The 27,237-nt window shown below is 43.9% G+C and overlaps 1 protein-coding gene across 2 annotated transcripts in view; it reads left to right on the top strand.

The window, feature by feature from the left end:
- CFAP61 (cilia and flagella associated protein 61) overlaps positions 1 to 27,237 on the top strand; it is a 250,399-nt gene that overhangs the window by 120,769 nt on the left and 102,393 nt on the right. For both annotated transcript variants that reach the window (XM_025264163.3, XM_044927988.2), the window contains exon 18: positions 27,042 to 27,169. In XM_025264163.3, coding sequence (XP_025119948.2) covers positions 27,042 to 27,169 — 128 coding nt within the window. The remainder of the gene's footprint in view (positions 1 to 27,041; positions 27,170 to 27,237) is intronic.

Raw genomic sequence — 27,237 nt, 5'->3', positions numbered from 1 at the left:
AGTCAATCCTAAAAGAAATCAGTCCTGAATATTCATTGGAAGGACTGATGCTGAAGCTGAAGCTCCAATACTTTGACCACCTAATGTGAAGAGCCAACTCATTGGAAAAGATGCAGATGCTGGGAAAGACTGAAGGCAGATGGAGAAGAGGGCAACAGAGGATGAGATGGTTGGATGGCATCACTGACTTGATGGACATGAGTTTGAGCAAGGTCCAGGAGTTGGTGATGGACAGGGAAGCCCGGCACGCTGCATTCCATGGGGTCACAAAGAGCTGGACACGACTGAGCCACTGAACTGAACTGATGTGTCTTTCTCTGTCTGACTTACTTTGCTTAGTAAGACAGTCTCTTGAGTCCATCCACATAGCTGCATATGGCATTATTTTATTCTTTTTATGGCTGAGTAATATTCTGTTATATATATGTACCACAGTGAGATGTAGATTCTTAAGCAGATAATCAGGTCTGCAAATAGCCATCAGCCTTCCATTTCCCCATTAGCCTCTACCTCAGCTGAATCTCTGCTTGGAGGCTTCATTCCACCTGCTAGGAGGACAAGGAACCTCCACCAACTCCAGGCACATTTAGCCATTTAACGTTTAAATGGAGCCCATTCTGAAATGTTCCATCCTCACAGGCATCTGCTCATTTTTCAGAGATTCAGCCTTCCTTCAGCCATCCCTCTTTTGGTACCCAGGCTCCCAAGCAGCCCTCAGGGCTCAAGGTGGGGGCCCTCTTCACAGCCTCAAGATCTCTTTGGATCAGGCCTCAAGTTCGCTGGAACACGAGCCCTCTCTCTCTGCCCTCTCTCATGTTTTATCTCTGACAGTCCCTCCCCTTCGCCATCCTGTGCTTTGGGAAGCTCCTGGACAGCCTTATCCTCTTTCCTGCCCTGGTGCCACCCTCAACCACTCTACCTTCTCAGCCCAGGGGGCTGGGCGACCCTGTGAGGCACAGGCCTGCCTACCCCTGTGCTCTCCAGAACCCTGTGGGGGTGAATCCTGCTTGGTCCCTCGGCTTTATGGCCCTACCCGGGGGGAGGAGAGGCTGGGCTGCGTTTCTCTCCCTCTGTCCCTCCAACTTACCTTCCCTGAGACAGCAGACTCTGCCATCACCACGTGTTCTTCTGAAATCTGTTGTTTGAAACATCAACTCTGATTTTGGGGGGACTCAAAAGTCAGGCTCTTGTGAGACTCAAAAGCCTCTCAACCTGCTCTCTGCCTGGAAATGAAAAGGCATGTCTGCCCAACGGCTGGTGTCCCTGGCTGCTGCCTGAGGGGTCGGGAGGGCCAGGAGTCAACGGGGACTTGGCAGGAATGAATCGCATCTGTTAATATAAAACAGTGCCGACCAGGACGATGACAGTGATGTGCACGTGGCCTGCAGACCCAGCAGGCCTCGCGGGGCTGGCCGCTCCCTCTGGCCCCCGGAGTAATGATAAAAACACAACACCATTTGTTCCGAAGTCATTTTATGTCAATAGATGTCGGTACTCGAAAGTATCAGAAGTCTGACTTTTAGTCTTATGTGAGAGCTTTGGGATGGTACATCTTGTTAATCAATTCTGGTTGATAAAAAAGTAGGATATGCTCTCTTGAAGATGTAAGAGGCTAGGGGAAAAAAAACCAAACAGACTAAGGACCTAGAGAGGTTTTACATTCAAACTGAGCTCAGGTGGATTAAAAGTCTTCCACGTTTTAGTGATTTTCATAAAGCCTTCCAAGTTTATTCATCATTATTTACACACTCACTGAATCTGAGGGGGAAATGGCATTTGTGTGCACGGAGGCAAAGGATTAAATGAGCCTTGGAAACTGAAGTGCCTGTGTCTGGAGGCCTGGCTCTGGTGGCCTGGGGGTGGAGTGGGGGGTGGGGGGAGGCTGGTCTGCCATCCCCACCATGTGCTCTCCTCCCCCCGCCCCCCACCCCGTCAGAGAAGCAGCTTGGAGTCCTCAGACCTCAGGCTGCTGCTGTCGTCTGGGGCTGACCCTCTTTCAGGAAGAATAAAAACCTTTACTCCGTATGTTGCCCCAAGACCACTAAGCGTAGTCAGGATTCCTGATGTCATGATCTCCATAGAAACCAACTTAACAGGCAAGAAGAAAACAGAAAGCATGCCTGAAAAACAGGAAAATAAAAGAATAAATAAGGTATGGTAGAAGTGTAGGAGCCATAAAGGTTTTTTATGGCAGTCTTCTTGCAGATACCAAACATGTCTCAGCCAGTGCGTTCCTGGCTCCCGCCATCCAGGCGCTGGGGACCCAAGGCAGCAACCGAGACTTGCACGCCACCGCCTTGTCCTGCCTGGCACTCTTCAATCATGTCCCAGGTTCTGTTTGTTTTGTTTTGTTTTAAAGTATAGTTCAGTGCATTGAAACGATCACCATGGCACTTGTTATAATCGAGGGTTTTATGGTAGTTTTTGTATTTAACCGAAAGGTGCCTCAGGCAACACTTTCTGGTCACCATAGTGAAGCTCTGCTGGCCGAAAGCACTTCGATATCACCTTGGGGTGGTGCCTCCGTGAAACCCAAGGTGATGGCTGATTTTAAAAAGTGAGCCAGGTATTATTATCTTTCACAAGTGACAATTTGTGAGCAGGTCACAGAGATGGTCTGAGAATGTCCCACGGAATTATGTACTGTTGACAACCTGGTACTAGACAACCTCCTTCCCCACCCACTGGTCACTCTGGGTTGGTAGGTCGGAGGCTACAGACAGACACACAGACAAATACACACCCCCGGTGATCTGACTCACCCCAAAGGTGGGAGCAAGTGCCAGAGATGGAAGGAGTTTGGGTGGCTGGGCTTGAACCTGCCCCTGTCCTTGCTGCTCCACGCCCTTGTCCTCTCAGGTGGAGGTGCCTTACTGCTGGTGGGGGTGCCCCCACCGTCTCCCCTCTCACTATGTCCTGCTCCCTGAGGGCTGTCTGCTCTGCGGCTTGCTGCCTGGAGCCCCAGAGCTCTTGGCTGTGCTCAGGGCAGCCATGCTGAGACCCAGTTCCCTGGAGCTCCAGGAGAGATGGCCTGGCTTCTCTCTCCCAGCTGGCCTTCCCTCTGGGGACTTGCCCCCACTGGAGAGCAGATGGGGAATACCTCCTGCCAAGCCCAGATTCCAAAAGAATCTCCAGGCCCTGAGTAATCAAATGCATCTTTGTGCGTGCGTGTGTGTGTGTGTGTGTGTGTGTGTGTGTGTGTGTGTGTCTGCGTTATTTATGGGTTTATTTCAACTTTAAAGAAATGTGTATACATAGGACAAAAACAGGAAATATATACAAACAAAATTAGTTGTGTTTAGTGCTAGTGGTAGAGGGGATGAAAATTTTTTTTTCTGGATATTAGTGTCTTTGCAAAAGAAAACTTAACAAAGCCCTGTGTAATTGAATGAGACTTTTCAATTAGTCTTGTTCTATTTCTTTTCAAAACAAAAAATATGCTAAAAGTAAGAACAACCAAGTAAAGTCAGGAGAAATGTGATTATAGTTAACATTTGTCACACTTCATGTATGAAAGGCACTGTTCTAAATTCCTTGTAAGAATTAGTACTTTAATCTCTACATGCACCCATGGTCTAGAAACTCTTCTTATTGGTGAAGCATATAGTTCGCTTGCAAACTCATTTTCTCGGATTCTGCTTATGAACCAACCGATCCCTCTGCCATCCCCCACCTGTCTCTCTCTCTCACACACACAAACACATGCTACAATCACCATCCCTAGAGAAGTGCACAAATTCCAAGCATGTCTACACCCCGTCAATTCCAGCAGCACAGTTTGTGGCTGCAGCTTGATTCTGAGTTCTGTTCTTCACCCGCCTCCCCTGTCCAGGTTCTCCCCAGGAGCCGCACAGACCCTGAGCCCACTTCTGTACCCATCACATGCTGTGGTGGTGTGTTTTTTGTCCTGAATCTGACGCACACCACAATGTGGACACGCCTTTCCCAGAATCAGCCCTGCCCCTTTGTGGACAGGATCCTATGCACGCCTTATCTGATGGGCCAGAGCGGTGGTGTGAGGGTCCGGAAGGTTTCCCTTCTTCCTTTTCACCCACCAGAGTGCAACTCGGCCCCGAGCCTGCCCTTGGCCCCCTGAGAACCAGCCTTCCCATGGGCACACACTCCTGATGACACAGCACTGATGCTTTGACTTCTGCTACTGCTGCTAAGTCACTTCAGTCGTGTCGGACTCTGTGCGACCCCATAGACGGCAGACCACCAGGCTCCCCTGTCCCTGGGATTCTCCAGGCAAGAGCACTGGAGCGGGTTGCCATTTCCTTCTCCAATGCATGAAAGTGCAAAGTGAAAGTGAAGTAGCTCAGTTGTGTCTGACTCTTAGTGACCCTATGGACTGCAGCCTACCAGGCTCCTCTGCCCATGGGATTTTCCAGGCAAGAGTACTGGAGTGGGTTGGTTTGACTTCTAGTTCATGGTTATTTTAAAAGAATTTCATGTGAGAAGTCCATCAGATACAATGGAAATGTTTCCAATTATATTCTTAAAACACAACCACCCCCCCCCCCCCGATTTCTTTGCAATCTTCCACAGCTTGCTCAAAGCAGAACTAGAGCTTTATGGGATTGCAATTCCCCTTCAAACGATTATTTCTGTTTTTAAAAGGGGCAGGGGAAACCCATGGACTCAGATAAGAATTCAGGATTTCATGTGCCCAAATGTTTGGAAAAGGTTAAATATTTTACCTGGATGGCAGTTGGCTTCCCCTGAACTTCCTCGGAGGGTGTTGTTATCTGGGTAAGAAAAGAATGACAAAGTCACTGCTATTTTGAAGGCTCTATTTAACAGATGTGTATAGAAATCTATGTATTATTAAATAATTCTTTATAATATGCTCAAGAATAAGTGATTGGTAAGCCTGTTTACATTCTCACCATCTGGGAGCATTCTGTCACCCATCTGTTTCATGTAATTATGTAATTATCAATATAAGGAAAGAATAGGTGATATAATTAACAAGAAAAACTGATCCTCGCTGAAGAGGAAAAAGGACATGCATCTGTTGAATTCCTTTTTGTTTCTCTTTCTTTATTGTTAGCTGTTTTTTTCCCTTCATTTCACAGTTGCATTCAGGCTGTCAGCCTGTGTCATACCCTCAGGAGAGCTGTTTCTGCCATGCTACACACTGCCTCACACACACACATGTACATGCACATGTGTGCAGAGGCAGAGCGATTAGTTAGGTCCTAGAGGCACTGATACCACTTTGAAAGGAAAGAGCAAGGCCATGTTGGCCTTGACCCTCCATCCTCTGCCTCTGGGAGAGCCCGGAGAGTTCTTTCCAGAACACATCCTGTAAGAGTCAGAACTCTGGGAAATATTTACATTAATGACTGACAGATGGAAGGACAGGTGAACACGTGGTGTTCACACAGGTTACTGCATACAGATTCCACTCGAGAAGAACCCCTGACTTGGTGCTTTTGTCTGAATGTCAAGATTCAAGTAATACATGTTACGTCATAGTAGGATACAGTCCCGGGGGGCTGGGGTTCGTGTCCATAGGCTCGAACTGCAGAGGTTCCGTCGTGTGGTGGAGACTTGCGGCATGTGGATGGACGTGGACAGCTTCCTCACACACACAGTCACCTCTCCTGACATGTAGGACAGCAGTGGACGGCGAGCGGTCCCCCGCCCCCCTCCCCCTCTGTCTGCCCAGGCTGGGCTCTGAAGTCCTCCAAAGGGCGGGTGGTTCTCCCAGGCAGTTGACGGAAACATCCTCAATGACTCATCTTGACAAAACCTGGGATTTTGATCCTAAGCCGCACAGAGGGGCAGCTCCGGGAGCCATTGAGGTGACAGTCAGCCTGGGGATGAAGGTGTGAAAATCCTTGTCCTTCCACTGATCCAGTGATGGGGCAGGGCTCCCCCGGGGCCTCCTGACTCTTTGCAGCCCATCATCTCCCCTACAGGGATGAGTCTTCCAGAGAACCCTCCATCCGCCCCCAACCCCACCAAAACGTTCCCCCTGCCTGGGCAGGCACTGTGCCTGGAGGGGCAGGGGAGAATGAAGGACAAATCTGAGGGTCTGAGACCCTAAAACTACTCAACAGCTCTCACCAGGGAGTTAAACCTGACTCACAAACTGAGCTAGAAATCTCTACTTCCATCGTTTCTTGACATCTGCCTAATTTTTTTTTTTGAACAGCGCTCTCTCTGTTTCCTCCTGATAAGTGTTCCTTTTTACATGTCAAGATGATGATGTTTCAAGAATCCATCTTCCTAGGAGCATCCCATGACAGAGCCTTGGTCCAGGCTGGATTTCCTGCCCTCCATCCCAGCCTGAGGCTTGTGTCAGGGCACGCATGGGCTCCCCACACTCACCACCCCATGTCCAGGAAGAAAACAAGTAACTTGTCCCACCTACGTCTCTCTTTGTTCCTTTGAATTCAGTGGTAGTCTTTGATGAATCCTCCATAAAGCCAGTCACCATCGCCCAGTCTATCTGTATTTTGAATTGTTATTTCCATGGATTTTTTTTTTAAAGCTGTGGATACCCTTAGAATAAGCAAAAAGGAGAAAATTACGGGGCACCCTGTGGGGAGAGTATTTTAAAGGGCTAAGTAATGGGGACAAATGTGGCTCGACTCCTCGTGGGATTTAGCTGATTTTGACTTTATATTTACTTGTTTCCTTAATTCAAAGTTAAAATGATTTAATTGCAGCCATAACTGTCCAATCCATTAAGGATTTGAAAGGGAAGAATGCCATCTGAACCTCTCTTTTGTCGTTTCTAGTTTTGAAAAGGTTTTAACAATAATTTCTTTTTCAAGAAAACATTTCAGTTTATATATTTAAGTATTTTTTTAACAAAAGAGCCTAGACAGATTGCTTCTCAAGAGAAAATTATTATAAAAGAGTTATTTACATGCATATATCATACTCAACTAAAAAATAAAAATTAAGAAAAAAATCCCTGTATTCTATAACAAACCATATTAAAAATCATGAGAGCCTAGACTAAATGGTTTTCATTTAACCCGCCAAAGTGGCATTAATTTTTCAAGTGGTAACTGTTGCTTAAGACGCTATTGTGCCTGAGTGATAAATGTTTCATGATTTGGTAGTACATGCATGGCTTACAATCCATTATTTATTGCACCTTCCCTTGCCTGGCAAAGGTGATGATTTTATAGCCCCAGCAGTCATGCAAACACATTTATACAAACCGACGGCGGATAATAAATTTCCTTACTGTAAATGTCAGTGGGTTTCATGTGTTGCTGCCATTACATCTTGTTTGGAAGCTGAATGCTCCACAGTTATGGGAGCCGCCAGATGGTGTCATTAACACGAACGCCGGGGCTGTTTACCGCTGACGTGCACGTGACAGATGAAAAGTTCTGGACCTGTCTCTGCACTGAAGCGTGATGTGAGCCACACACAGGTGTAATGACAGCGGCATCCCCTGGCCTCTGCCCTCTACCCCACCAAGAGCGATTTTAGCTGTGGTGGTGGTGGTGGTTATAGTTTGTGTCTGAATACACAGCAGAGTGAGCAAAAGGGGACATTTTCCCCAGGACTCCTGCTTGATTTGATCTGTGGAGCCTCAAACGTGCTGCCAGGGACACCTGCCTTCCCAAGGGTGGTTCCCACAGGAGTGGCAAGCCAGCTCCCCTTCTAAGCCCTCCAGGCCTGGCCTGGCCTTTTGTGCTAATTAATTACAGCAGGATTGTTATTACTGTGTGTCTGTGTATGTATGTGTTGTAATCAGATATTTTGAATACTTACTATCTTACTATGATGGACAAATTTCCATCGAGAGCATGGAATTAGTGTCTCTCAAAAGTACTGTCAAAATCATCAGGCATGGATTCAAAGAATGAGGAGAAACAAAGAAGTAGAAATCTCCTGTACCAGTGTCTTCTGTGCAGTGACCTCTTCTTTTCACAGGAATGAACAGCAAACATTGTTGCTTTCCCTGATCGGATGTGAAATGTCTGCATGACTGACGTTAGCCTCCGCGTTTTATTAACGTGTTCCCATCTTTGTTCAGCACAGGCCATTCCCATTAATGGTGGCCCAGCTTCCCTGCTGTTGCAGTTTCTGCTTCACTCTCTGTCCAGATCTCTTTTAATTTCAATTTAAAAATAAGCTGGGTTTGAGACTTCCCTGGTGATTCAGTGATTAGGACTCCACACTTCCACTGCCAAGGGTGTGGGTTCAGTCCCTGATCGGGAAACTAAGATTCCACATGCCTCACGGCGTGGTCAAAAAAAAAAAAAAAAAAAAAAAAAAAGAGTTTGTTTTATTCCCCACTGTACATCCTTCCCTGGAACCAAAAAGCTGGCCCATAGATTCTGATCAAGATCCTTTGAACTTTATTTTTAGCCTTAGCATTCTCCATAGGAATTTTCAGAAAGGCTTATTTTTTCACAACAGCCCTTGTTTGTTGCTCTTAGAAGTTGAGTGAACCTTTCATTTCAGTGCACAGAAATGTCAAGTCGTGCAAAAGAATACACACCATTGTCTGCATCGAGATGAAAGAGAATGTTCTTAATTTCTTCAGAACAGCTCTGGAATACTGTCGAATGTCAATATTCGAAGTACAGAGCCTGACTGAAAGGCTACACGTGTGCATGAAGGCACACCTCAGACATGCACAGCAGAGCCCTGAGTTTTAGTTTGCTTTCAGGAGTGTGTGAAAAGACCCAGGAGTGAAAATAAAGAAATGGCGGGGACTCAGCCAGATTGAAAAGTTGTATCTGTAGAATAGCCCTCGCTTGGACAGCAGTTCTCAGGAAAATGAGTTCTTTCCCCACTGCTGCCATTTTCCTGGCAAATGAACCGGAGGCCTGAACCAGCAGGTGCAAATAGCCAGGGACCTGACCTAAGCAAACAGCTTATTCCCAGGGAAACAGAAATTTCCCTTTGTGCTCGGTGCCCAGAAATGCCCAAAGGCTCTCCTGACCCTGCTGCTCCCTGTGTGTCCCCTCTGCGTCTGCCTACCTTGTCCACTCTCCCTCCTCAGGACGTCATCTGCAAATGCACGTGTAGAGCCTAATCTGTTTTTCAGTGGGATACCTCACTCTTCCAGATTCTTGCACTGGCTCCCCCTGCCATCCCGTCTGGAAAGTGGTTTTTTTCTCTTGCCTATCACCTGGGAAAGATCCTTCTAAATCAAGCTCAGCTGTCATTTCCTTGAAGAAGACCATCCTGACTTCCCTCCTATCATGAGTTCAATGAACGCTTGTTTTAATCCTCTCAATCTTGGACTGGTTTGTTACACAGCCATAGCCTCCTGGTACACTGCCTTTAATCATACATGCTGCGTTTTCTTAGTTTACTCATGTCTCCTGACTTAATGAGAATTCCTTCATGACAGGAGCCGTGCCTCACTCTTACCCCACCACTGGGGCCAGTGCTTGGCACATGGGAGATGCTCAGTATGTGTCTGTTGGATTGAAATTGTTGACTTAAGGTCTATATCAAATTTTTGATGGGAGAATTTCAGGCATCAGGATTCTGGATGGATTATCCTGCTATCCCCAGAATCACTCCATGAATCCAACTGCCTTCTCCACCAACAAGTCAGACTTGCCTTCTTGCTGGAACATTGACTTCATACAGACAGTTTTTTCCCAGAGTTGCTTTTCTCACTGGGGAAATTGCTCTATGTCACAGAAACTCTTTGCTGAATATTTGTAAGTTGCTTCTATGAGAATAAGGGTAGATTCCAGTCTGCTTCTGGGATATTAAATGCAAATGTTTTTAAACCTAATGTTTTAAACCAAATGTTTTTAATCCTGAAGTCCTCTTTCTTTAATCAAATAACATTCAGACATATGCTACCTGACACATTTTCTATAAATCATTTTTTTAGGGAGTGCAAACAAATAACTATACAACTTTTCATTTAACAAAATTCTCAAGAGAATAAACTTCAGTTCAGTCACTCAGTCGTGTCCGACTCTTTGCAACTCCATGAATTGCAGCACACCAGGCCTCCCTGTCCATCACCAACTCCTGAAGTTCACTCAAACCCATGTCCATCGAGTTGGTGATGCCATCCAGCCATCTCATCCTCTATCGTCCTCTTCTCCTCCTGCCCCCAATCCCTCCCAGCATCGGAGTCTTTTCCAATGAGTCAATTCTTTGCATGAGGTGGCCAAAGTACTGGAGTTTCAGCTTTAGCATCATTCCTTCCAAAGAACACCCAGGACCGATCTCCTTTAGAATGGACTGGTTGGATCTCCTTGCAGTCCAAGGGACTCTCAAGAGTCTTCTCCAACACCACAGTTCAAAGGCATAAATTCTTTGGTGCTCAACTTTCTTCACAGTCCAACTCTCACATCCATACATGACCACTGGAAAAACCATAACCTTGACTAGATGGACCTTTGTTGGCAAAGTAATGTCTCTGCTTTTCAATTTGCTATCTAGGTTGATCATAACTTTCCTTCCAAGGAGTAAGTGTATTTTAATTTCATGGCTGCAATCACATCTGCTGTGATTTTGGAGCCCCAAAAAATAAAGTCTGACACTGTTTCCATTGTTTCCCCATCTATTTGCCATGAAGTGATGGGACCAGATGCCATGATCTTCGTTTTCTGAATGTTGAGCTTTAAGCCAACTTTTTCACTCTCCTCTTTCACTTTCATCAAGAGGCTTTTTAGTTCCTCTTCACTTTCTGCCATAAGGGTGGAGTCATATGCATATCTGAGGTTATTGATATATCTCCCTGCAGTCTTGATTCCAGCTTGTGCTTCCTCCAGCCCAGCGTTTCTCATGATGTACTCTGCATATAAGTTAAATAAGCAGGGTGACAATATACAGCCTTGACGTACTCCTTTTCCTATTTGGAACCAGTCTGTTGTTCCATGTCCAGTTCTAACTGTTACTTCCTGACCTGCATATAGGTTTCTCAAGAGGCAGGTTAGGTGGTCTGGTATTCCCATCTCTTTCAGAATTTTCCACGTTTATTGTGATCCACACAGTCAAAGGCTTTGGCATAGTCAATAAAGCAGAAATAGATGTTTTTCTGGAATCCTCTTGCTTTTTCAATGATCCAGCAGATGTTGGCAATTTGATCTCTGATTCCACTGCCTTTTCTAAAACCAGCTTGAACATCTGGAAGTTCACGGTCCACGTACTGCTGAAGCCTGGCTTGGAGAATTTTGAGCATTACTTTACTAGCGTGTGAGATGAGTGCAATTGTGCGGTAGTTTGAGCATTCTTTGGCATTGCCTTTCTTTGGGATTGGAATGAAAACTGACCTTTTCCAGTCCTGTGGCCACTGCTGAGTTTTCCAAATGTGCTGGCATATTGAGTGCAGCACTTTCACAACATCATCTTTCAGGATTTGAAATAGCTCAACTGGAATTCCATCACCTCCACTAGCTTTGTTCGTAGTGATGCTTTCTAAGGCCCACTTGACTTCACATTCCAGGATGTCTGGCTCTAGGTCAGTGATCACACCATTGTGGTTATCTGGGTCGTGAAGATCTTTTTTGTACAGTTCTTCTGTGTATTCTTGCCATCTCTTCTTAATATTTTCTGCTTCTGTTAGGTCCATACCATTTCTGTCCTTTATCAAGCCCATCTTTGTATGAAATGTTCCCTTGGTATCTCGAATTTTCTTGAAGAGATCTCGAGTCTTTCCCATTCTGTTGTTTTCCTCTATTTCTTTGCACTGGTCGCTGAGGAAGGCTTTCTTAACTCTTCTTGCTATTCTTTGGAACTCTGCATTCAGATGTTTATATCTTTCCTTTTCCCCTTTGCTTTTCCCTTCTCTTCTTTTCACAGCTATTTGTAAGGCCTCCTCAGACAGCCATTTTGCTTTTTTGCATTTCTTTTTCATGGGGATGGTCTTGATCCCTGTCTCCTGTACAATGTCACGAACCTCCGTCCATAGTTCATCAGGCACTCTATCTATCAGATCTAATCCCTTAAATCTATTTCTGTATAATCATAAGGGATTTGATTTAAGTCATACCTGAATGGTCTAGTGGTCTTCCCTACTTTCTTCAGTTTAAGTCTGACTTTGGTAATAAGGAGTTCATGATCTGAGCCACAGTCAGCGCCTAGTCTTGTTTTTGCTGACTGTATAGAGCTTCTCCATCTTTGGCTGCAAAGAATATAATCAATCTGATTTTGGTGTTGACCATCTGGTGATGTCCATGTGTAGAGTCTTCTCTTGTGTTGTTGGAAGAGGGTGTTTGCTATGACCAGTGCGTTCTCTTGGCAAAACTCTATTAGTCTTTGCCCTGCTTCATTCCATATTCCAAAGCCAAATTTTCCTGTTACTCCAGGTGTTTCTTGACTTCTACTTTTGCATTTCAGTCCCCTATAATGAAAAGGACATCTTTTTGGGGTATTAGTTCTAAAAGGTCTTGTAGGTCTTCATAAAACTGTTCAACTTCAGCTTCTTCAGCATTACTGGTTGGGGCATAGACTTGGATTACTATGATAGTGAATGGTTTGCCTTGGAAACGAATAGAGATCATTCTGTCATTTTTGAGATTGCATCCAAGTACTGCATTTCGCACTCTTTTGTTGACCATGATGGCTACTCCATTTCTTCTAAGGGATTCCTGCCTGCAGTAGTAGATATAATAGTCATCTGAGTTAAATTCACCTATTCCAGTCCATCTTAGTTCGCTAATTCCTAGAATGTCGACGTTCACTCTTGCCATCTCCTGTTTGACCACTTCCAATTTGCCTTGATTCATGGACCTAACATTCCAGGTTCCTATGCAATATTGCTCTTTACAGCATCGGACCTTGCTTCTATCACCAGTCACATCCACAGCTGGGTATTGTTTTTGCTTTGGCTCCATCCCTTCATTCTTTCTGGAGTTATTTTTCCACTGATCTCCAGGGAATGGCAAACCACTTCAGTATTCTTGCATTGAGAACCCCAAGAGAATAAACTTATCACTCATATATTTCTCTGATTCCTCACCTAATTATTAAGACATTCAAATTCTATGTTATAAACAAACATATATTCATTTGTATTCAGTATATGTATACATACATGCTGAATCACTTCAGTCATGTCCAACTCTTTGAAACCATATGGGTTGTAGCCCACCAGGCTCCTATGTCCATGGAGTTTTCCAGGCAAGAATACTAGAGTGAGTTGCCATGGCCTCCTCCAGGGAAATCTTCCTGACACAGTGATCAAACCTGTGTCTCTTATATGTTCTGCATTGGCAAGTGGGTTCTTTACCACTAGCACCACATGGGGAGCCCATTCAAAAATGGAGAGGACCCTTTTTATCCTTGGATACTTGTAGTAAAATGTCATAATTTTCAGAAGGGCATTCTTGGACAGGAACAATGCCTTTCATTGCTTTTGAATTTGAGTATTTTCAAAACCTTTGAGGCCAAGCCTTCATTTTATTCCATTACAAATGGGTCTCTCATGTGGCTCTAGAGGTGGAGAGTGGTTAGGCAGCTAAGACATTAAGTCAATGAGTTTTTTTCAAGAGACATGGATATAATAGTGATTTGTGCTTTTAGAGCAATACAGGTCAGGTCATTGATTCTACAAACCATTTCTCTGCCATGGATTTGCTTTTGGCCTACCTTTTGCTGTCTGTTCACCTCAGAGATGTCATTTCTCCAGTTTCTGGCTGACATTGTATGATGATAACTCCAGTGTCAAGTGGCTGAACCTTAACAGACAGGAGTTGCTGGGTGTGATGAGGAGAGCAGAAGACATTTCTAAACACTCGGCGCCTCTTCAGATGGGAAGGGAGGGATGTGGAGCCACAGGAGGTTATCCTGGCGCCCGTGCTAGGATCCTCAAGTTGGGGAATCAGTGAGTCTCTGGGTCTCTGAAAAGCCAAACGTGGGTCTCCCTTTTCCTCTGTTGGAGTATCGCATCAAAGCAACCATATTTTCAGTAGTTATAATATGAGCTACTGGTTCAAGATGTTATTTAATTAAAAACAAGTGAATTTAATCACCTTTATCAAATCTAAGATGCCATTATTATGGGCTTCCCAAGTGGTGCTAGTGGTAAAGAACCTGCCTGCCAATGCAGGTGACATAAGAGACACGGGTTTGATTCCTGGGTTAGAAAGATCCCCTGGAGAAGGACACGGCAGCCCACTTCAGTATTCTTGCCTGGAGAATCCCACTGACAAGAGGATCCTGGTGGGCTACAGTCCATAGGGTCGCAAAGAGTCGGACACAACTGAAACAACTTAGCGTATACACAAGATGTCATTATTATAAGATAAACTCTTACTTTATGTACTATTAAGAAAAAAACATGGCCAAACTATGACACAGTGTCTTAATGAGAGCCCTGAACAGCATACAAATCGATCATACAAGTCTTATTGCTTTGAAATTTCTTTCATCTATTCAGAGAGGAGAGCCAATTTATGTTCCCTTCAATTGCATTGTTTGCTGTGGGATGCGAAAAGAAAAAAACTTTTGCATGTGTCTCAGTAAGAAAACATGACACAGTGTTGTCTACTTGTAGGCATCTATCATCCCTGATTTGCTCCCATAAAGCACTCGATTGTTGCATTGCAAGAAAATATGGAATTATAGCCATTCTCTCCAATGACTAATATTTGCTTCACTAATATCAAATTTGCACCCTGCTGTGTGGTTTCCAGGCCTTCATGGGAACATAATAAGTGTTCATTTCGATGCCAAATCATGCTGTAATCTTTTTGAAGGCGTTGTCAGCAGCAGTTAAACTCATCCCCTGTTGTCACATAATGCATATGACTCTCTGGAAATGATGACAGTGAATAGCCTTGATCAAGTCACCTGTGCCCAGCACTGCACACTGTGTCACCGCAGCTACCTGGCTGGCCTCAACGGCTAAGATGACCTTGACCATGATGCTGTTTTCAGGGATGCTAATGTGGAAAAAATGTGCACCCTAGAACTGGTGAAATCCATTAAAGTCACTCAACTTCCCAAACACTTTCCCCACCCCCCAGATATAAATGTGTAAGAATGGTTGCCAGTGAATGTCATGGGGTGGCAATAATTTGAATTTTTAAAACGTTTGCAAATAGTGATAATGAACAGGTGGGGGGTATGAGTGTAGGAGAGATGGACTATTTTAAATATTCCATGTTTAATATGGATAAAGTATTTTAAAAATGCAAGTTAAAGAAACTCACCCATTGAATTATAGAAGCTTACTGAATTATAGCCAGGCTTCCCAGGTGGTGCTAATGGTAAAGAAGCTGCTTGCCAGTGCAGACACACAAGAGACTGTGGGTTTGATCCCTGGGTTGGGAAGATCCCCTGGAGTAGGAAATGGCAACCCAGTCCAGTATTCTTGCCTAGAGAATCCCATGGACAGAGGAACCTGGAAGGCTATAGTTCATGGAGCCGCAAAGAGTGGGACACGACTGAGTGACTGAGCACACACGGTGGCAAAGAATTACAGCAAAGACTACAAGTCAGCCCCACTATCCTTTCCCCCGCTTTGCCTTAGTAATAAGATCTCAATTTTGTCACAGACAGCAATACCCCAACAAAGAGAATGTGTTTCTTAGAGCCCCTGCATTAGGCATGACCATATGACTTAGTTTTGGCCACTGGGATAGAAGCAGTAGTTGGAACTGCTGAAAAGGTGTCTGAAAAGGTTGGTTAAAGGCTGTGGCTTACTGGAAGGAAGGCCCTTTTTCCCTCCCTTCTCCTTCCTGCTTCCTGGAATGAGGACATGCTGTCTGGATCTCTGGCAGCCATCCTGGGCCGTCCTTGAGGATAGAAGCCATGCACTAGGATGGGGAATTAGGCAGGTAGAAGTCTGACTCTGCCTCAATAGCCTTGGACTATGTATTTCCAGATTTCTTCTTCATAAAAAGAGAAATTATCTTCTATCCTATTAAAGGTACTGTTTTGTGTTTAAGCTGCATTTTCTGTTGTATGCAGCCAAGTCCAACCCTAACTGAAACAGAAACCCTCTTCTTTAAAAAAAAAATTTTTTTTTTACTAATTTTTACAAAATTTATTTGTTTATCCCTTACTGAGTCTTCAATGCCGTGCTTGGATTTTCTCGAGTTGAGGCGAGTGAGGGCTAGTTGTGGTTCGTGGGCTTATTACCGCAGTGGCTTCTCTTGTTGTAGAGCACGGGCTGTAGGGCAAGTGGGCTCAGTAGTTGTGGTGCATGGGTTTAGTTGCCCTGAATCATGTGGGATCTTTCTGGGCCAGGGATCAAATGGTGTCCCCTGCATTGGCAGAATTCTTAACCTCTGGACCACCAGGGAAGTCCAGGAACCCTCTTCTTTATCTAGGGCTCAAGCTCCCACTGTTTGCCTGGGATAATGTGAAGAATGTAAAGGAGTCAAAGGCATGATTGTTCTTTAAAGAAATAAGAATTCTTTATGGGTAGTTCAGTTCAGTTCAGTTCAGTTGTTCAGTCGTGTCTGACTCTTTGCCCTTGGACTCCAGCATGCCAGGCTTCCCTGTCTATCACCAACTCCCAGAGTTTACTCAAACTCATGTCCATTGAGTCAGTGATGCCATCCAACCATCTCATCCTCTGTCGTCCCCTTCTCCTCCTGCCTTCAATCTTTCCCAGCATCAGGGTCTTTTCTAATGAGTCAGTTCTTCGCATCAGGTGGCCAAAGTATTGGAGTTTCAGCTTCAGCATTAGTCCTTCCAATGGATATTGGGATCATGGGTAGAGTTATGAATAATTTTGAAAGGCCAAATTAGGGCCTCATTCACTTTGCTAACTTTACCGTGTGCCTGGGGCAACAGTGGGGATCCTGTAGGAACCCCAGCTCACCCCTTGCCCCACTTTGCACGGTTCTGAGTACACTCATCCCCGTGTTAGGAAAGCAAGTCAGAAGGGGTCCCAGAGTCATCCCTCTCACACATGCCAGAGACATAACAATGTGCATTCTCCCTAAGTGCTGGAGCTGCAGGAAGTGGTAGAGGTGCCCATTCTCTAAGAGAAAGGAAGGTTAGGGAATCCTTCAGAAAACAAGGCTGAAAACCATGGCGTTGTCCTGACAGCCCCCTCAGGCTGTGCTGGGACAGGTGATGGCGTTCCTACCTTGCTTCTGAGCCTTTTAATGACTTTTCAGAATCACATTGTTAATCTGTGGAAGAGATGTCCCACTTATTGAATCTTGTTCATGTGTCTGTCTCTCCTTACTCTTTGTTTATTTGGTAAATGTTGCAATACTTTGCCCCCAAGAGGCCAGTTTGTGAACTTTGAACCCTGAAACAGACACCGATATTTATAGCACTGTCAACCTGTCATTATTCGTCTTGATCAAATTGGGGGAAAGTTGGGGGGCGTTCTCAAAAAGAAGAGAGAGAATGGAAAAGTGTAAGGAGGAAAAAAATTACATTTGTAAGGCAAAAATAGGCTTATTAAGAATTTCAGAAACTCTATTTCTAATGGCTTTGAATCTCTCCATCTTCCATTTTCTTGCCTGGACAGAGCTCCCTTTGAAGTCTTTGGACGCTTTCTGTAAGAAAAAATAGATACACATGGGTGTGGAGCTGAAAATGGAGCTCCTTGTTTCACCCTTTTAAAATGTGTTTTCGAAGATTTGCCTTTCATATTGCAGATTGGAGAGAGGATATGCAATTTTACCTTGTGTAACATCTTTGCCTGAAAAGCTCCAAGTATTTGGCGATGTTTTTTAATGAATAGTTTCCATGTTTGCCTGCTGAGGAAGGCAGAGGCTTGTGTAATTTACTTCCATTTTACACCTGAGGAAACTGATATTTAAGGAAAAGAGGCTCAGAATTTCAACCAGTAGCAGAGTTAAGAAAACAAGCCCAAACCTTGCTGCCAGGCTAATGATGCCTAGTCCAGTGATCCTGGAGTTTGAACGTCACCCCCAAACGAAATGGTGTCATTGGAAAAAATTCACCATAGATGTCGTCATGTTGCATTTTAGTAAGAATCGGGTTTATTTTATAGGATCATTTGTATTTATTGTCACTGCTTTCTAGTTTAATGGCCTGTTTGTAATTTTATTAACTTCTGATTTTGGATCTGTTATTGAAATTGAGTTTCAGTCATGATTTTGTTGTGATTCTAACTCATTCTAAGTGCAAAAGAGAAACTTAACCAGTTATGAAAACACAGAACTCAGGTCTGTATATAACAGACTAAGTTATATTTTGACTAGTTTTTTTGAACACACAGAACAGTTAATGCATATGCATACAACTCAAAACCATGTCTTTAAGATCTCTTGACAAATGTATGTGAATCATGGCATAAACGCACTTGAGCTTGTATATCAGTATCGTTTTTACTAAACAGACAAACTTTTATCCTGAGTAGCTCTTATTATGGGGCATCCCTGGTGGCTCAGTGGTAAAGAATCTGCCTGCCAGTGCAGGAGATGTGAATTCAACCTCTGGGTCCAGAAGATTCCCTGGAGAAGGAAATGGCAACGCACTCCAGTGTTCTTGCCTGGGAAATCCCATGGACAGAGAAGCCTGGCAGGCTACATACTGTCCATGGGGTCACAAAAGAATCAGACACGATTTAGTGACTAAACAACAACAATAGCAAAGCTCTAATTATATCTAAATCATTGGTTTGGCCATTTAAGCAGCTGGAAAACACCAAAGGAAATATTTTGAATCAGTGGAAATTATATCAACACCCTTTAAGAAGGGCTCATGAAAAATCAGCCTATCCGTCCTTTTCATCATTGATCAAATGTCCAAAAATGTGTGGCAGGAATTGTTCAGATAAAACAAAAGCTAAACTAAAACTGAACAAGGCCTCAGAAAACAAAGATGTAGCTTCTGACTCCAGGAAGCAAATAATCTAGGGCGGCAGACCAACCAGATGAATTAATAGAAGGACGAAAGCCCTCCATGAGTCACGCTCTCACTTGTACAAGGTGTTCTGATTCAGAAGTTTGTAGGCGATTGCAGATAAATAGCTTAAAATTTAAGCACATGCTCATTTCTATTCCCTATTTTCTCATCTCAACAGCCCACCACATGACCTTTATCATCACTTCTCTCAGAAAGCTTCATACTCTCTCCCCTCCCCACCTCACCCCAGCTCTAGAATTTCCAGACCGAGAGAATTTCCCATATTATCCATTCTTTCTTCTCCCTTCTCAGGGATGGAGCTTAAGGCTTGTGTTTTAAACTCATTACGAGAGTCCTAATCTATTTTAAGGGACTTGTCTTTTAGCCTTAAAAGGTCAGCTTATACATGCTGTATGGTTTATTCCTTCTTGCTGAAAGTGAAACTCGCTCAGTCATGCCCAAGTCTTTGTGACCCCATGGATTGTATAGTCCATGGAATTCTCCAGGCCAGAATACTGGAGTAGGTAACCTTTCCCCTTCTCTAGGGAATCTTCCCAATGCAGGGGTTGAAGCCAGGTCCTCCCACATTGCAGGTGGATTCTTTACCACCTGAGTCACAAGGGAAGCCCAAGAATACTGGAGTGGGTAGCCTATCCCTTCTCCAGCAGATCTTCCCAACCCAGGAATCGAACCCGGGTCTCCTGCATTGAAGGCGGATTCTTTACCCACCGAGCTATCAGGGAAGCCCATCTTGCTGGGGCACCTATTCATCTCTCTATTTAAAATCATCCCTTTGTCTAAAAATGCTCATTGAATGCCATTAGGAAAATAGAATCATAGATGTCTCAAAAGAACATGGAGGTAAGAATCTGACCTCTCACCCATATAATGACTGGTACAGTACATAGTGGGACGGCTTATAGACACTCCTTTGTTTCATCTTTGATAACTTACTATTCCAAAATACATTTAATTTCTGTCTATAAGGTATGAGTCAATAGATAGAGCTTGTATTTTTACTTTGCTATTAAGGAAATAAAAAACAGAAACAAGCATCTAAACCAGGATCCCCAGGGCACAGCGCATCTTTAGTAGATGTTCAGACCAAGAAAAGGAAAGCCTGGCTTGGCTCAGAGGGTCTTCCATACCTGTTTTTCTGTGCTGTGAAAATCTGTAGTTTGAAGGAACATAAAGGAAGGACACATTGTGCTTTCTTCCAAAAATGCCTCGAGCTCCCAGCTTATGGCAAAACAAACCCTTTGAAAGCCGTCTTCATTTGCAGTTGTCACTGAAAGACATTTCCAGGCTGGAAAGAATGTTTTATTTTTCAAGGCATTTAAAAATCGCCTATCCTAACAAAAGGAAAATGTGGCTTCTTCAGGTTACTTCTTCATACCCAGTGATGAATATGTTTTTAATTAAAGCCTGGGCACAAAATTGGGTTTCCCGAGAACCATTGTGAGGCCTGATTGCTCTCCCGAGACACCCACCCTTGTGGGTACTGATGCTAACTGCTGACACCCGAGGCCACTGTGTGTATTCAGCGGTTAGAAAGGTGATTTCTGAGGCCTGGCAGCTGTTGGTGTTAAAGCTATTGTGAGGGAAACAAAAGCCATTCTGCTCTGTTCCCCGGACGCCTTTGTATCTTTGATTCAGGAGCTGTTTCATAAATGAGGTATCATTCTTTACCAGGGAATTTCATGACTGCCCGTGTTGCAGTGTCCGCGTACACTTCCTGACAGCAGAGGGGAATGTCTGAACACACCTCCTATGGAAGGAATCTTGGGTTCTGACCTCTGTGAAGATGCTTGAATCTTAAGTCTGTTAATTGGATCTTCGATTAGATGCCATCATACCACGGGCTATGCTTTCTGTTTTCTTCCCTCTAACTACCAGACCCAATCTGCTGCTGCCAAGGCTTGTCCTGCAAGTTAATCAGAACACAGTCCACTTTGGCAGCCAGATGTACCAGGGTTAACTAGATACTCTTTCACCTAAATGGTATATTCATTATTGTCATTCAGAAAGTCTATCTAGTTTAGGAGGTTTTTGCTGCTGCTGCTGCTAAGTCGCTTCAGTCGTGTCCAACTCTGTGCGACCCCAGAGATGGCAGCCCACCAGGCTCCCCTGTCCCTGGGATTCTCCAGGTAAGAACACTGGAGTGGGTTGCCATTTCCTTCTCCAATGCATGAAAGTGAAAAGTGAAAATGAAGTCGCTCAGTCGTGTCCAACTCTGTGCGACCCCATGGACTGCCGCCTACCAGGCTCCTCCGTCCATGGGATTTTCCAGGCAAGAGTACTGGAGTGGGGTGCCATTGCCTTCTCTGTTAGGAGGTTTTTAGTTGCGTGTAAAAGAAACAAACTGGCCTAACCATCAAGGAAACAGGACGGGTTGCATCTTTCTCCCCAGCACTTCCTCCTTCCCTGGGCTGCACCCTTGTGTGTGAGTTTGACATTCTTCCCACTCCAGGGGAGTCTGCTTCCCCATCTCTTGGGTGTTGGGTTCAGCCTTGTGGCTTGCTTTGGCCATGCACAATATTTTTTTAATACCTTATTGAGAAATAAGTGGGCATCCTTGATGGTTCAGCAGGTGAAGAATTTGCCTGCAATGCAGAAGAAACAGAAAATGCGGGTTCAGTCCTTGGGTTGAGAAGATGCCCTAGAGGAAGAAATGGTAACCCACTCCAGTATTCTTGCCTGAAAAATTCCATGGACAGAGGAGCCTGATGGGCTACAGTCCATGGGATTGCAAAGGTATTTCTTATTTTCACTCACCCTTCTTGCACTTTCGTGTTGCCATGAGAAGGACAGGCCCAGCTGTCTGTCACCAAAAAAGATAAGCTAGGTAGGAGAATGGACACATATATATGTGTGGCTGAGTCTCTTTGCTGTCCACCTGAAATTATCAAAACATTATTAATTGGCTATAATCCAATACGAAATAAGAATTTTAGTAAAAAAAAAGTAAAATAAGCTATGAGAATATATTGTACAGCACAGGGAATATAGCCAATATTTTATAATAACTATAAATGGAGTGCAACCTTTAAAAATCATGATTCACTCAGTTGTACACCTGAAACTTATATTTTATATTAACTCTACCTCAATAATAGATAAATTAAAAAAGGAAAGCCATGTGAGGCCAAACTGAAAACTGCAGAGTGAAGCCAAACCCTGATGAATCCCACTGACATCAACCTTCTTCCTGATGTCAAAATAGATGGCAGTGTTTTAAACCACTGCACTTTGGGGCAGTTTGTTATGTAACACTGTTTGGCAATAGCTGACTAATACTTATTGCTCCTGTAACTGAAGAGCCCAAAGATAGCATGGGGCTCAGGTAGGATTTGAAAGGAATTCTTGTTCTATTTCTTGGTTATTCACTTGGAGCTTCATCCCAGAATCGTTTCCCTGTTGGTGGCATGATGACTGTGCTGTTTCAGGCTTTACATACCCCAGGCCATCTGGAAGGCAAGAGGCTTTCCTTCCTAAATTATCACACAGAAGTCCTGAACTTCACTCTGATTATGCCAGCAGAGGCCACATGTCTATTCTGGGTCATTGTTGAGCAAGGAGGGTGGGATTATACAACCTGGTTTGTATCAACCAGATGGGAGTGGATTGTCTTTTCCCATAATCCATGGTGCGCCTCATTAGATGTGGGAGAGAGTGAAATAGATGCTGGGAGACACCATCAATGTTAATTATGGGGAGAGTCTAAAATCTTGGAACATTGTTTTGGATTTCTGTTAATACTTTATTTTTCTCAAGACATTTTCCTACCTCGAGTTGCTGGGCTAGCTTGAGCTGGAGAGAGGGGATTTATCCTCTAGATCACACATGTTCCTGGGTGAATTGCAAAGCATGAAACCCACACCCCCATGCTGCCTTAGGCACTAAAAAGTAAGTGGGAGCTTAACTTTGCATAGGGCTTCACTGTTAAACTTCCAACTCGTGGTGTCTCAGGATTTTGGGAAAATTAAAAACTGGTTTGGTCTACTAGATTTGAAGGTCTCTAACCTAGAGGATGAGTTAATGCTAATGTAATAAGAACTTGAACAAGAGACATGCTTTGGTGTGGACATCACTCCACCGACTCTTGGCCTCCATTGCTTCTGATGAGAAGTCAGCTGCAAACCCTGTTATTGTCCGGACACACAGGAAGCATCAGATTAAAATGTTAGTTGAATTTATGAATTAAAAACTGGAAGCAAAGTCTTCTGCTCTTTCTAGTTTGACATTCTTTCAAGAGTACCCCATCACTTCTTTCTAGTAAAACCTTCCCTTGTACATTTCATGCTCCCACTGAAGCTTCTGCAGGAAAGTGAACCAAACAAATCAATCCAGGTCATTTTCTCAAACACGTGCATTAAAACAATCATCTGTTACTCTCTGTGCTTCTAAGAGTCCTCCCTGACCCTAAGTTATTTGAAAGACTGAACAAGCCTTATTATCTAATATGCTTTAGTCATTCAACACGTTTGTCATTCTGTAAATATCACTGAACACCTACTGTGCTCCAGATGCTATGAGGGATGCAGACTTGAATAGAGTTAATATTTTTTCATTAACTTTCATAAACTGCCCCACTTTTCAAGAGGGCATCAGAGGCCAGACACACTGAAACTATAATCACAGAAAACAAGTCAATCTACTCACACTAGGACCACAGCCTTGTCTAACTCAGTGAAACTAAGCCATGCCTGTGGGGCCACCCAAGATGGGCGGGTCATGGTGGAGAGGGCTGACAGAATGTGGTCCACTGGAGAAGGGAATGGCAAACCACTTCAGGATTCTTGCCTTGAAACCCCATGAACAGTATGAAAAGGCAAAAAGGTAGGATACTGAAAGAGGAACTCCCCAGGTCAGTAGGTGCCCAATATGCTACTGGAGATCAGTGGAGAAATAACTCCAGAAAGGATGAAGGGATGGAGCCAAAGCAAAAAGAATACCCAGCTGTGGATGTGACTGGTGATAGAAGCAAGGTCCGATGCTGTAAAGAGCAATATTGCATAGGAACCTGGAATGTCAGGTCCATGAATCAAGGCAAATTGGAAGTGGTCAAATGAGATGGCAAGAGTGAACATCAACATTCTAGGAATCAGCAAACTAAAATGGACTGGAATGGGTGAATTTAACTCAGATGACCATTATATCTACTACTGTGGGCAGGAATTCCTTAGAAGAAATGGAGTAGCCATCATGGTCGACAAAAGAGTCTGAAATGCAGTACTTGGATGCAATCTCAAAAATGACAGAATGATCTCTGTTTGATTCCAAGACAAATCATTCAATATCACAGTAATCCAAGTTTATGCCCCAACCAGTAACGCTGAAGAAGCTGAAGTTGAACGGTTCTATGAAGACCTACAAGACCTTTTAGAGCTAACACCCAAAAAAGATGTCCTTTTCATTATAGGGGACTGGAATGCAAAAGTAGGAGTCAAGAAACACCTGGAGTAACAGGCAAATTTGGCCTTGGAGTACGGAATGAAGCAGGGCAAAGGCTAATAGTTTTGCCAAGAGAACGCACTGGTCATAGCAAACACCCTCTTCCAACAACACAAGAGAAGACTCTACACATGGACATCACCAGATGGTCAACACCAAAATCAGATTGATGGAGAAGCTCTATACAGTCAACAAAAACAAGACCAGGAGCTGACTGTGGCTCAGATCATGAACTCCTTATTGCCAAATTCAGACTTAAATTGAAGAAAGTAGAGGATGGCACCCCACTTCAGTACTCTTGCCTGGAGAATCCCAGAGACAGGGGAGCCTGGTGGGCTGCCGTCTATGGGGTCGCACAGAGTTGGACACAACTGAAGCGACTTAGCAGCAGCAGCAGCAGGGAAAACCACTAGACTGTTCAGGTATGACCTAAATCAAATCCCTTATGATTATACAGTGGAAGTGAGAAATAGATTTAGGGGACTAGATCTGATAGAGTGCCTGATGAACTATGGACGGAGGTTCGTGACATTGTACAGGAGACAGGGATCAAGACCATCCCCATGGAAAAGAAATACAAAAAAAGCAAAATGGCTGTCTGAGGAGGCCTTACAAATAGCTGTGAAAAGAAGAGAAGTGAAAAGCAAAGGAGAAAAGGAAAGATATAAGCATCTGAGTGCAGAGTTCCAAAGAATAACAAGAAGAGTTAAGAAAGCCTTCCTCAGCGATCAATGCAAAAAAATAGAGGAAAACAACAGAATGGGAAAGACTAGAGATCTCTTCAAGAAAATTAGAGATACCAAGGGAACATTTCATGCAAAGATGGGTTCGATAAAGGACAGAAATGGTATGGACCTAACAGAAGCAGAAGATATTAAGAAGACGTGGCAAGAATACACAGAAGAACTGTACAAGAAAGATCTTCACGACCCAGATAATCACGATGGTGTGATCACTGACCTAGAGCCAGACATCCTGGAATGTGAAGTCAAGTGGGCCTTAGAAAGCATCACTACGAACAAAGCTAGTGGAGGTGATGGAATTCCAGTTGAGCTATTTCAAATCTTGAAAGATGATGCTGTGAAAGTGCTGCACTCAATATGCCAGCAAATTTGGAATACTCAGCAGTGGCCACAGGACTGGAAAATGTCAGTTTTCATTCCAGTCCGAAAGAAAGGCAATGCCAAAGAATGCTCAAGCTACCACACAATTGCACTCATCTCACACGCTAGTCAAGTAATGCTCAAAATTCTCCAAGCCAGGCTTTAGCAATATGTGAACCATGAACTTCCAGATGTTCAAGCTGGTTTTAGAAAAGGCAGAGGAACCAGAGATCAAATTGCCAACATCCTCTGGATCATTGAAAAAGCAAGAGAATTCCATAAAAACATATATTTCTACCCTGTTTACTATGCCAAAGCCTTTGACTGTGTGGATCACAATAAACTGTGGAAAATTCTGAAAGAGATGGGAATACCAGACTACCTGACCTGCCTCTTGAGAAACCTATATGCAGGTCAGGAAGCAACAGTTAAAACTGGACATGGAACAACAGACTGGTTCCAAATAGGAAAAGGAGTACGTCAAGGCTGTATATTGTCACCCTGCTTATTTACCTTATATGAAGAGTACATCATGAGAAACACTGGGCTGGAAGAAGCACAAGCTGGAATCAAGATTGCCGGGAGAAGTATCAATAACCTCAGATATGCAGATGTTACCACCCTTATGGCAGGTAGTGAAGAGGAACTAAAAAGCCTCTTGATGAAAGTGAAAGAGGAGAGTGAAAAAGTTGGCTTAAAGCTCAACATTCAGAAAACAAAGATCATCACTGCAGATGGTGACTGCAGCCATGAAATTAAGACGCTTACTCCTTGGAAAGAAAGTTATGACCAACCTAGATAGCATATTCAAAAGCAGAGACATTACTTTGCCAACAAAGGTCCGTCTAGTCAAGGCTATGGTTTTTCCAGTGGTCATGAATGGATGTGAGAGTTGGACTGTGAAGAAAGCTGAGCACCGAAGAATTGATGCTTTTGAACTGTGGTGCTGGAGAAGACTCTTGAGAGTCCCTTGAACTGCAAGGAGATCCAACCAGTCCATTCTGAAGGAGATCAGCCCTGGGATTTCTTTGGAAGGAATGATGCTAAAGCTGAAACTCCAGTACTTTGGCCACCTCATGCAAAGAGTTGACTCACTGGAAAAGACTCTGATGCTGGGAGGGATTGGAGGCAAAAGGAGAAAGGGATGACAGAGGATGAGATGGCTGGATAGCATCACTCTCTCGATGGATGTGAGTCTGAGTGAACTCCGGGAGTTGGTGATGAACAGGGAGGCCTGGCGTGCTGCGATTCATGGGGTGGCAAAGAGTCGGACACAACTGAGCAACTGAGATGACCTGAACTGAACTGAATACTTTTCATCAAGAACCCAGCTACTGTAATCCAGTCATTCACAGTTTCAGGAAAACCCTGGACAGAAGGGAAGATTGAGGCCTTTGATGAAACTACAGTTTCTCAGGGAGCAGCTTGCCTGTCTTCCTGTGGGTTTATTCACTTTATCATCTTTAGTCATAGATGGTCTCAGTCCTCTATGAAACATCTGTTAATAATAAGACAAAAAGTCATCTAGATTAAGCATTTTGATGTGCACCAGTATTAGGTATATTCCCATATTCTTACATTCATTTATTTGACATTCCTTCCTGTAAATCTCCTTAGGGCTGTGCAGGGGCATTTTTCAGTTTGATGTGCTGGTAATATTCTGGTTAACTAATTGCCAATTTAGGGATGCAGACTCATCTATGTTTTCCTCAAGTCCATTTTTCTCTTTGTGCTTTTTTCCAGTTGAGTTATGCCTTGAACCATACAAACAGAAAACTATCGTTGGAACCTAAAATAACTGTCAATGCCAAGATTGTTGTTGTTGGCGCATCCAACGTTGGAATTTCCTTCCTAGAAACGCTGGTATTTTGGTAAGTGGTTTTACTTTATTTATCAGTTTGTTTTTAAAGGGGCCTTTCTCTTCCCACACCTGAGAGGG

The sequence above is a fragment of the Bubalus bubalis genome, chromosome 14 (genome assembly GCF_019923935.1).
Source record: "Bubalus bubalis isolate 160015118507 breed Murrah chromosome 14, NDDB_SH_1, whole genome shotgun sequence".
NCBI lineage: Eukaryota > Metazoa > Chordata > Mammalia > Artiodactyla > Bovidae > Bubalus > Bubalus bubalis.
This window is presented reverse-complemented; position numbering and strand designations above follow the sequence as displayed.